At 37.9% G+C, this 12,428-nt stretch overlaps 2 protein-coding genes across 3 annotated transcripts in view; one reads left to right on the top strand and one right to left on the bottom strand.

The window, feature by feature from the left end:
• chst12a (carbohydrate (chondroitin 4) sulfotransferase 12a) overlaps window positions 1-12,428 on the bottom strand; it is a 458,541-nt gene that overhangs the window by 404,021 nt on the left and 42,092 nt on the right. The gene's annotated exons all lie outside the window — the stretch shown is intronic.
• Window positions 1,757-4,617, top strand: LOC103024843 (QRFP-like peptide receptor). Its single transcript, XM_022683384.2, has one exon. The coding sequence runs from the start codon at window positions 2,291-2,293 to the stop codon at window positions 3,587-3,589; it is 1,299 nt and encodes a 432-aa protein (XP_022539105.2). The 5' UTR covers window positions 1,757-2,290; the 3' UTR covers window positions 3,590-4,617.

Raw genomic sequence — 12,428 nt, 5'->3', positions numbered from 1 at the left:
TGTTTACGTATTGATTTTAAAATTCTTCTTCTTTTAGTTTATAAAGCACTACTTGGTCTTGCACCAGAAATACTCACTGAAATACTTTCGATTTATGAATCAGCAAGGCCCCTCAGATCCTCCAGATCTTCTCTTTTAGTTGTTTCACAAAGAAAAGCAAAAACCTTTGGTGATGCTGCTTTTAGCCACTATGCTGAAATATGTTAGAAAACCTTCCAACTGGTGTGAGAGAAGCTCAAAACATTGAAATATTTAAGCCCAAACTAAAAACCTATTTGCTCAGTCTGGCTTTGATGTAGTGCTTGTAGTAGTTAATTTGTTTTATTTTGTCTATTTTATATTAAATGATTTATTCTATCATTTTTTATTATTTTTCTCTTTTTCTTCTTTTATTTTATATTTTCTTCAATCACCTGTGAAGTCACCATTATCTTTTCTAGTTTATTATTATTATTATTATTATTATTATTATTATTATTAACAACAAAGCATTTATATAAATATAAAATGACTTCAATAACCACACAATCAATTAGCCCAGCAACCCATGAGGCAATTATTCATCCACATACATACAACTTACAGCATATTGACTCCCATTAACATAATCAAATAAATTATTAAACAAATAAATAAACATCGCTGCATCCTCCTGATGCAGTGAGGGGGTATGAGTGAGATTGCTGCTCAGAGACGGAGAGAGCGACAGCGGCAGGTTTGGTGTGAGGCGTACAGCCAGAGAAAGAGAGAGAGAGAGAGAGAGAGAGAGGAGAGAGAGAGAGAGAGAGAGAGAGAGAGAGAGGAGAGAGAGGCTGCATAATTCACAGCATTCTGCCATTCCGTGGGAGGAGGTAGAGGAGGAACCCAGGACTACACGGCCAAGTCCACTCTCAGGAGGCTGCATGGACGGAAACGTGGCACGCCATAAACATCTTACTGGAGCTATTCTGCACCATCACCAGGGTATGTATTCATACTTACTTATCTGCTTAATCCATCTTTATTATTTTTAATTAAAGCATGATTTAAGCTTTTAATGCACGTACACTGGAAAAAAATGCACAATTTACAGGAACAATTTAGAAAAAGTATCTGAGGAAAAGATCTGCATGTTTTGTGTAATTTTGCTGTGTGAATTTTAAGACGCGTGATGGATCAAGTGCACAAAGGAAACAAGTGTCTCCTGAGAAAACATCCAGTTTAGAGTTGAATGCAGCTTGTTAGTGTACAATAGCCTTTACAATACACTCCTAAGAATAAAAGATGCTACGACAGGTTAGTTGAGTGATTCCATTAGATAAACCATTTTCTTCATTTTCTTCTTTTCTTTTGGTAAATAACAGTTTTTTTGACCTGTGAATGTGAAGTAAGAAATCAGAATTTAGAATAAAGATCACTTTTATTCGCTATGTATGTTATACACACAAGGATTGTGTCTCTTTATATATAAAAAAATAAAGTATAATAAAAAAAATAGAGAGAAGCTGAAACAGGTGTGTTTGCATGGTAGGATATTCTTCAGATAATACTGATCAGAGTAGATAAATATTATGCAATTTATAAAAGGAGCATTATGTGCAGTGTGTTATAGAGTGTAGTGAACATAGTAACATTGCAGTAAGTGTGCCAATTAGTGTGCCTTTACTGTCTAATGAAAGATATGAAAAATAATCTACAAAACTGTGACTTAGCTTTTGAATGGTGTAAAATATGATTTTATTCCCAGTCATTTTAGTGCATATCTAATGGTCTATTAATCTAGAAACATTAAAAACAGGGTACAGAGCAGCTAAAACTAACTAAAATAGAGACAAACTGAAAATGTACACATGCGTGTTTTTTTTTTTATTTTATTGTACAGCATCGGAATTTACTTTACATTATAAAAGTTACTGTATTTATTAAAAAATAAAAAAATAGTTAAAAGAACCCTTTATAGCTCCTGATATGTACTGAAGAGTGTACTGTGTGCAACCTGTCTGCATCTCTCTAATCAGTCTATGCTGCAGGTTTATATGCAGATTAATCTCCAAATAAACTTATATCTTCTATGTTTCTTCTATCTCAATTTCTTGTAGGAAATCTGGCTAAATCATGAAGATTGAATCATGAATCATGAAGCTGACATGATTGAATGCATGTGATGAATGGATTCACACGGACGAAATTTGATGTTGCAAAAATCTGAAGCACCAGCTGCTGTGAGCTTCAACTCCACTTGGGGATGCGCAGAGCAGAGGCTTGGATTCAGTCCATCTAGAAAACAGGTTTTAGCTTTTAAAACTTCAAGATGAATTTCTCAGAATTCCACGTCTCAGACTTGCTGCTTCCTGCAATGAACGGCTCGCTCTTCGATGGAGGAACCGACAGCATCGGCGGTGATTTGCTCCTCCACCAAAACGGAGAACTGGAGAGACTCCTGCTGTTGACGATCCGGGAGCCGACTACCATCGCCCTCACAGTGATGTACTCTGTGTCTTTCGTGGTGGGTTTCATGGGCAACATCATGGCGATCCGGATGCTCACCAGCCAGAGGAGCAGGAGGGTCCAGAGCGTCAGTGCTACTCGGAGCTTGCTGATCAACCTGGCTGTTTGCGACTTGATGGTAGTCTGCATCTGCATGCCCATAACCCTGGGTCACACCATCTACACAGCCTGGGTCTACGGTGACCTTCTCTGCAGGGCGGTTCCCTTCATCCAGGCTGTGTCCGTATCAGCCAGCGTCCTCAGCCTGACGGTCATCAGCGTCAACAGGTACTACAGCGTCCATAGCCCGTTGAACGCTCGCTCCTACTTCACCCAAAAGAAGATCTTCATAACCATCGGAGTAGTCTGGATCCTAAGCTCAGGCATTTGCGCCCCTCTCCTCTTCATGGTCAAGCTGGACGAGATCAACGTGATCGACATCACGGTGCCCATCTGCAGAGAGCTCTGGCCACATGCGAGACTCAAGCAGGTCTACAATGTCCTCCTCTTCATCATGCTCTACTGCATCCCAGTGGCCTTCAACCTGACCATCAGCTTCCTCACTGGCCGGAAGCTCTGGAGGGCATCGCAGAGCTTCGACAGCTTTGACCCTCACAGCCAGGTGGTGTACGCCTCGTGCCTGAAGATGCGCAAGAAGATCGCCAAGGTAGTCGTGACCCTGGTCCTGCTGTTCGCCATCTCCTGGCTGCCTCTGTACGTGGCTGATATCCTGATTGACCGAGAGATCCACCCTCCACACTGGATCCTGCAGACCCGGCCGTTCGCCCAGTGGCTCGGCCTCACCAACTCCAGCCTCAACCCCATCTGCTACTGCTTCTTAGGAGACCTGCACCGCTCCGCCAAGGTGCTCAAGTCCAAGTACCACCAGCGGGTGGTGTCTCTGCTCAGGACTTCCAGCTCTAAAAAGCTGCCAAGGCTGCTCTCTTTCAAGCGGCAGTCATCCTCCAGCCAGAGGCACGGTCCCAGGATTCAGGTATCTGAGGAGACACTCTCGGACTGGTGCTCCCACACCAGCATTGGGGACTCTAACCAGATGCTTTCTCTGAAAAGCCTGTCAGAGAGAGCAAGCTCCAGGAGCACCCCCGACCTAACTGGACTGTAGATGTAGATGTGAGGTGAACTTAGCCATTAGCTGTGGGCTTGGGGACAGTGTACAGCTGCAGAGTACAGCTAAAGTTATGTGTTGCTGCTCTTCTTGCTCTCCTGCATCCACAGTATCATGAAAGTTTCATGAGGGCATGAAATTTAAGTGGACGTGGTCATCAACTTGAAAAACTGGGCTCTAACATAAGCATAGTAATCAGCCAAGGGCTAATTTATGCTTCTGCGTCAAATCGTCGTAGCCTGCAGTATGTGTAGCCAAATATTCTAGGTCTTTCCATGTGCTGTACCCTAATGTGCATTCCCCCAAATCATCAAATCTACGTGCATTTCCTAATTTTTTTCTCTGGTGGTGAACAAGCAAAGAAAATTCACACTGTTTCTGCTTATTTGGTTCAATGGCTATGCAGCACAATGTCGCAGATGCAACAAGAGATGCACCACTTTGATATTGAGATTTAATAACAGACTAAGCATCAATATATATATGAATAATTGATTTGACAATGTCTTTAAATTAAAAATACTAAAATGGTCACAGGTTTGAATCCAGAGTCATGCTGCTTGGCATCAGCAGCCAGAGTCCAAGATAGAACAATTGGCGATATTCCCTCTGGGTGGGAAGACGGTATTCTCTGTCCTTACATAGTGTTAAAAGCTGGTCAGCACAGACATCTGGGTTTCTGCACTTTTCTCTGAGTGCACTGTATCAGCAGCAGTTGGAAAAGAAGAAGAGTCAGTCTTCACATGTATCGGAGGAGGCATGCACTAGTCTTCACTTTCCTAGTGATAGGGGAAGGTTTAACAGACCAAGCGCCAATATATAGTGGACTGCTCCATTCCAGCCAGGAACTATTGCTATTTGTGTTAGCACTGCAATTCAAGCATGTTCAGCGTAACTCTTGGCATTAACTATTACCCAGCTATCCTAGATGTTGTGTATCACATTTGTAGGTTTAGTAATGAGCATAAACACACATCTACACATATCAAAGCAAACAGACTTACACTATGTAACCAGCAGTGTTCTTAAACATCAAACGTCATCAGATAAATTGCATTTGTTTCCAGAAATTAAATCCAGGTTCAAATCTCATAGCAGCCATCCAGTATATATTAATAATAGTCTAATGAAACACATTTATCTACATTTTTGTCAACACACAAACAGTTACCATACCTTACACTATGTCTTAATACATTTCTTGATGAACAGATCAACAGAAAATCTCCAAAATTACCTAAAACATAGTCTTTTTTTAATAGAATTCCATTGAAAGTTAAAAAGGTTTTTATTTCCTGTAAAGTTACAATAATTACAAGTGATGTAAAAAAGGTTATATTTTGTTTTATAAAATTAATTATAAAGTAAATTATTGTAATTGTAAGTATGAGTCAGCCCTGAAGTATCTCCCACATGGTGATGTATATAGTTTATTAATTCAACGTTCCTATTAACTCTGTATTACTGCAAAAGACAAATTGGTGCATCCCTACTCAAACACATCAGCCAATAGTACTGACTACACCATGGACGCTGCACTGATTCGACGCAGGAGCATAAGTCAGAGACTGTTGCCTAGAATGACATCACTTTTATTCCAATTCTTTAAAGAAGGTGGAAGGTGAGAGGATGGTGTCAATCAACAGTCGACTTGACGTGTGGTTATGTGAACAATTTCTCTTTTTTCATGGTCACCACTGAGCGAGGTTTGCATAAATGAGAATACATCATTTCTAATCAAGGCAAAGACAAAGAAACAGCCTGAGGCTTAATGGGGAGACACACTAAAAGCCAGAAAGAGTACAGCCACTGCACTTTTTTATTTTTCTTCTGAATTGTATATAACATATGTAAATGAGCACTTTCTAAGAATAACCATACATTTATAGTTTCTCTATTTTTGGGACAAATGAGTCATTTCTTTTATTATTTTAACTTTTGTTTTATATTATAATACTAAAAGGTCTATGATTAAAAGATTGCCGGTTCAAATCCCAGGTCATGTTACTTGGCATCAGCAGCCGGAGTCCGAGATAGAACAATTGACCAATGCTTTCTTTGGGTGGGTAGATGGTTGTTGCTCTTTCCTCACATCACTCCTAGTGTAAAGCTGATCAGCACAGGCATCTGTTAGCTAATGTATCAGAGTTGGGTTGCTGCACTATGATGCCATCCAGTGATGCTGTATCAGCGACACATTGGAAAAGAGGCGGAGTCTGACTTCACTCAATATTTTGGAGGAGGCATGCGCCAGTCTTTACTCTCCTAGTGTTGGGGGTTTTGCTAGTGATAGAGGGAGTCCTAATAAGTAGGGTAGCTTATTGTACTTCCAAATTGCCACCAAAAAAAAAGGTCACATACTCTTATATTTTGTTGGACCGCCTTTAGCTTTGATTGATTTCCTTGTTTCAATAAGCTTCTGCAACGTCACAAGATTTAGTTCAATCCAGTGTTGCATTAATTTTTCACCAAAATCTTGCAGCAGCATTGATGATGGTAGAGTCTGACCAACCGCTGCACAAAGCAGCGCTTCTCCATCCAGCACATCCCAAAGATTCTCAATAAGGTTAAGATCTGGACTCTGTGGTGAACTCTCTCTCAATCCATGTGTGAAAATGATGATCCCATGCTCCCTGAACTCTGCACTCTTTCACAATTCCAGCTCTATGAATCCTGACATTCTCTTATCTTGGAATATGAAAAGAAAAAAATCCATTGATGGAATAACCTGGTCTATATTCAGTATATTCAGGTAGTCAGCTGACCTCATTCTTTCAGCACATACTGTTGCTGAACCTAAACCTGCAGACCATATGCAGCATCAACCCCACATCATTTACTTACTTATATCCAGGTGGCGACTTTTGGGAGAAATAGTAAATATATGGTTATTCGTTGGAACGTCTCAATGTACAACAAGTCAGTGTTGGTAAATCTGTTTCTTGGAGTTTTATAAGCTAACTAGAGAACATTTGTGGAATCCGAATGTATACATTTTAAGCAACAATGCTTATCTGCACTGTTTACATTAGTCCTGCTTATTTCAATGGATTGTCTTTGATTGTGAATACGTAATTTTATATCTATCTGTAAACAGACGAGGAAGTCAATTCAAAGGAGTCTGATGTAGCACCCTTATCGCAGTCGAGCTTCACAGCTGTAGCAGCAAGATTTCAGAATCACAGGGTGTTTGATTTGTACGTGTTTGGCTGTAGATAAAAAAAATGAGAAAAACAACTTTAACCAGTTCACTCCTCGTCTGTGATTCCATAATGTGGTTTATTTCCTGTGGCAGAGCCTCTGCTCCATCGGCATGGGACGCTTCCTGCAGCGCAGAAAGACAGTGTGTGATGCTTTCAGGCCTTAAACCAGCAGCATGATTTCAGCCTTGGGGAAATCATTCATTGTGAAGCGAGATTGCTTCATGAACGAAGCCTCCACATGTGCCGATTTAAAGCAAAATGCAACAACAGTGAGATGCTGTAGATTGATCAAGCACCCATTATCCATTTTGTCTCTCAACTGATCATATAAGACAATTTGTAGTTCTATAATAAGTACAGAATGTAGTTCTGTATATGATTCTCTGCACATTTTATTATTGTCCCCACAGGAGAGAAAACCACCACAGAGCAGCAATTATTATTATTAGTTGGGTGGTGGGTCATTATTCTCAGCACTGCAGTGATTAGCACTGATTAACATGGTGGTGGTGTATGAGGTGTTAGTGTGTGTTGTGCTAGTATTAGTGGGCCAGAAACAGCGGTGCTGCTGGAGTTCTTAAACACATAATTTGGACTCAGAATAGTTTAACAGCTGTGTGCTGTGGGCAAAGTCTGGGGGCTGAAATGATATGCTGATTTAATCAACAACGTCCACAATGTTGATTATAAAATGTGTTGAGTTCATTTGTAAGTCAATTGTTGAGTCATTCATTTGTAACAGCCCCACACTAAACAAAGTGTTAGGGATAAGAACCCAATGGGAGAGGGGTAGTTGAATTACTCATCAGTTTACACTTAAACACTTAAAAGTGCCCAAACACAACAGGTTATATGTATACAGCTCTGGAAACAGTAAGAGACCACTTACAAATTACGAGTTTCTTTGATTTTACCAAATTGAAAACCTCTGGAATATAATCAAGAGGAAGATGGATGATCACAAGCCATCAAACCAAACTGAACTGCTTGAATTTTTGCACCAGGACTAAAGCATAAAGTTATCCGAAAGCAGTGTGTAAGACTGGTGGAGGAGAACATGCCAAGATGCATGAAAACTGTGATTAAAAACTAGGGTTATTTCACCAAATATTAATTTCTGAATTTCTCTTAAAACTTTATAATTATGAACTTGTTTTTTGCATTATTTGAGGTCTGAAAGCTCTGCATCTTTTTATTATTTCAGCCATTTCTCATTTTCTGCAAATACATGCTCTACATGACAATATTTTTATTTGGAATTTGGGAGAAATGTTTGTCTGTAGTTTATAGAATAAAGCAACAGTGTTCATTTAAATCAAACATATACCTGTAAATAGCAAAATCAAAGAAACTGAAGAGGTCTCTTATTTTTTTCCAGAGCTGTACATTTACTTATTAAATACTGTAAATATCAGTGTGTTCTTCTGGCCAACATCTTCAACATCTTCTGGCCATTTAAAGGTAATTTAAACCTCATATCCAGCTGTTTCTATCATTTTAAAGGGATGGAAGATATAGCAGAAATAACCACTAGTTAGACTAGTCGACTAATCTAAAAAAAATAATAATCAACAAAATTGGTTGATTACCAAACCAATTATTAATTGCAGCCCTATCAACATCCTGTGGGCACTGATGAAGGATTAGAGAAGAACCAACACTGTAAAACGTGCAGCAACAGATTTAGAGCTTCTATCTCTGTCTTTACTTTCTCTACAAGGTGGAGCAGCTGTAGGTAGGAGTATCTAATACAGTTAAGAACAGTAAGTGTTTATTTACAGTGTTTAAAAACTCCAGCAGCACTGCTGTATCGAACAATGTACTAAAATAGCTGATCTGTGGTGGTTTTCTCTCCTTTGGGGTCCTGAGTATTGAAAAACAGGGTGAAAGGAGGATAATAATAAAAGTATGTAGAGAAACAGATACAGGACTACAGTCTGTAATTTTAGAACTACAATGTGTCCTATATGATCAGTAGAGCTGGAAAAATAGAAAACAAGGGGGTGGTCATAATGTTGGGCCGATGCTTGATGCTTGGTGTAATTCTGTAATGCTGTATACTATAGCAAACCACATCAGCTCTTTAAAAGAACACATATAAGTGTGCACATGTTGCAGATATCGCAAGGGTGGAAAAAGTGGTGGAAAATGTGGAAAAAGAACAGGAAATGATATCTATCTTTATCTCTCGCTGAAGATTCCTGTTTATGTGTAATGCTGCAATTAAACACTGTATTCATGCTAATAATTTTAGATTAGGCAAAACTGGCACCTCAGTGACTCTGAGAGAATAGGCTCTGATTGGCCTATAATCAGTGTTAATGGCGTTTAGCATAAGCACAGTTAGCATAGTGAGCGCAGTGAGCGTAGTTAGCGTATGGGGTCTCTCCAATTCATATTCTAAATGAATATCTTCCCTCAATTCGAACAGTGAATTGGCAGAATTTGGGCTTATTGAGTTCACCCATGCTGCTAATAACTGTAATAATAGATACAGGGTGAATGGTACACGAGGTGCGCAAGCTACACAGGGTACACAGAGTACACGGGGTACTGCTCCTTAGCTAAAGTGTTAGAAAGTGAACATGGAGTCCCTCAGCTTTAACAATGGAAGCCCAGACTATTATATCAGACATCAGATTACAGTCAATTTCCTCCAAGAACAGACATTTCTATTATGGAATTAAGATGAATAAAGATGGAACTCATTATGATAGAGCCAATATGCAATGTGCTTTTCCATAGTCTGAAAGCTCCACTATAACAAATAAATGTATTTATCTCTTTTCAATTACCCCGCCAGCTGACGCCAAGTGTGTAATCTTGGCAGGACTCAAATGAGAGATGTAAATTCTAATCCAGTATCATTTAAGATTACCCCCCCAACAACCAATCAAACTTTTCAGGGTATGCCATTCCCAACGGAATGTCCTGGATTAGTATGGAAGCCCATTCCCACCATCTAAAATTAGCAACAAAAAAAGGTAAAAATACAGCACGTTTTTTATAAATAAGTAAACTGCTATCTCATTATTTTGAGATAGTAAGTAATTATTTTGAGATACTAAGTTATTTTGAGATAGCAAGTCATTATTTAGAGATACCAAATCATTATTAAGATACTTAGTCATAATTTTGAGATAGCAAGTCATTATTTTAAGATACTAAGTCATTATTTTGAAAAAGCAAGTAATTATTTTTTGATACTAAGTAATTACTTTTGCGATACTAAGTTATTATTTTGATATAGCAAGTCATTATTTTGAGGTACTAAGTTATTATTTTGAGACACTAAGTCATTATTTCGAGATAGTAGTTTACTTAATAATAATAATAAAAAAGAGATGTGCTGGATTTTTTTTGTTAATTTTAGGTGGCGGGAATGGGCTTCCACAGATTAGTTTGAGAATCAGACCTAGGAATACTTAGGCCTCGATGATGTAGACTGTTAAAGCTCAAGCATCATTTTTTTAAGCTGTTTGTGTGGTATAGTGGTCCCTTCATAGCATTTTCTGCATTGCCACAGAAGTTTACCATCGGAATTTGGCATAAGAGTAATGCTAAAATTAAAATTAGATTGGGAAATTCACAGTTATAGAGTGAAAGGCAATTCATGCAATGTTCCACAATGAGTTATTAAAGAAATTAACTAAAGAAAAAAACAAATACAAATATTTTTTTGGAATATATCAAAGATTTGTGGAAAACAACTGATAAAACAAAGTAAACATTAGGGCATGAATATTGAAAGTTTTAATTTAATTAACTAAAGAGTTTTTTTTTTAGCTTTTTATCTTTGAGGCAACCAGTTTCCCCAAATGATTAAAGTAAATTCAACATATCCAGGCAGGCAGTAATATCTAGTACTGGCATTAGTATTGGTATATAAGGGTATTACAGCATCAAAATTATGAATTAAATAAAGTAAAGAGCCACTCAATCCTAAAACATATATATTTTTTACATTATAGCTGAATTGTGTTCCTTTAAAGTAATGAAACATACCAGTCCTGCTTAAAATTTGTATAAACATTTCCTTGCTGCAGCTCAACCAAACAGCTCTCTCCCTCCTGCACCACCTCTAAACCCATACATCACCACGTACCCCTCTCAAACTACTTCTTCCATTTTTTTTACTTTTTTAAATTTGAACTGAGGGTTGAGTCAGCTAAAATCAGGTGGTTTAGTGCCCCTTTAAAAGCCTGTGCTCAGATTAGAAAGCCCTGGGTGTTCATTATCTCATCTGTTTAGTCATGAGATAATTGGATATCATCACTGGAGCACGGTAAGGTTACTGTAAAAACGAAAGAGCACCGATTGGCCTTCGTGCTTCAGTCTGACGCATTTCTACAGTGGAGGGAGAACCATGCAAAGCAAAATTCCTGTCATTAACAGACACAGTCTAAGTATAGCGCTTTATTTCCGAAGGGTATTCTGAGTGCCGTGTTTGTACAACAGACTGAGAGCAGTTTTATTACAAGCATTTTTATTATTGCAAGAAGTTTTATTACTATTTCATAAGCTGGAGGGAGCTACAGACCAAAGCTCAATAGTTACATAAAGGTCCAAAATTAAACAAAAAAAAAAAAAGAAACAATCTCTACTAAGGTCAGTATGAGGCTATATATAATAGCATTACGCAGACAGTCACAATTTGCAATCATATTTGTATTTTGTATTTTGATTAAATACATTAGATGTTTTCCAATTTGTTAAAAAAAGACATACTATTCTTCAAAATCAAGGAAATTCAAAGGCATTTTACTAGATTTCAGAGCATTGCTATGAGGACTTGACCACATGGCTTATGCGACAAGAGCATTGGTGAGGTCAGGATGTTGGATGGTCACAACACAACTTCATCTAATAGTAATGTATGGAGCACCATCATTCCAGAGAAAATACTATAGTGTATCTCAAAAATTTAGAACATCATTGAAAAGTTACTTTATTTCAGTAATTCTGTTCAAAATGTGAAACTCATATATTATACAGATGTATTACATACAGTGTGATCTATATTAAGTGTTTATTTATTTTATTGTTGATGATTATGGCTTACAGCCAATGAAAACCCAAAAAACAGTGTCTTAGAAAATTAGAATATTTTATAAGACCAATTGGTACTTTTGGCAGTGTGCGCAGTGTGCCAAGTCCTACTGGAAAATGAAAATCTTACAGCACTACATGCTTCCTTCTTATCTGACAACTTTCATGGAGATGCAGATTTCATTTTCCAGCAGGAATTGCTCTTACAATGGGAGTTTTACAGAAGAAAGATGAAATCTTCTTAACTTATAATTGAAAAGTCAAAACTGAAGTACAGCTCTGGAACAAAATAAGAGACCACTTCAGTTTCTGAATCAGTTTCTCTGATTTAGCTATTTATAGGTATATGTTTGAGTCAAATTGTTGTTTGTTGTTTCATTCTGTTAACTACGGACAGCATTTCTACCAAATTGCAAGTAGACAATTTGTTATTTAGAGCATTTATTTGCGAAAAATGAGAAATGGCTGAATAACAAAAAAGATGCAGAGCACAATGCTAAGAAAGTTCATATTCATAAGGTTTTAAGCGTTCCGAAATTAATATTTGGTGGAATAACCCTGTTTTTTAACCACATTTTTCATGC

This window comes from Astyanax mexicanus, chromosome 3 (assembly GCF_023375975.1).
Source record: "Astyanax mexicanus isolate ESR-SI-001 chromosome 3, AstMex3_surface, whole genome shotgun sequence".
NCBI classification, from domain to species: Eukaryota; Metazoa; Chordata; class Actinopteri; order Characiformes; family Acestrorhamphidae; genus Astyanax; species Astyanax mexicanus.
The sequence above is the reverse complement of the archived record's forward strand: the minus strand, read 5'-3'. Positions and strand labels throughout refer to the sequence as shown.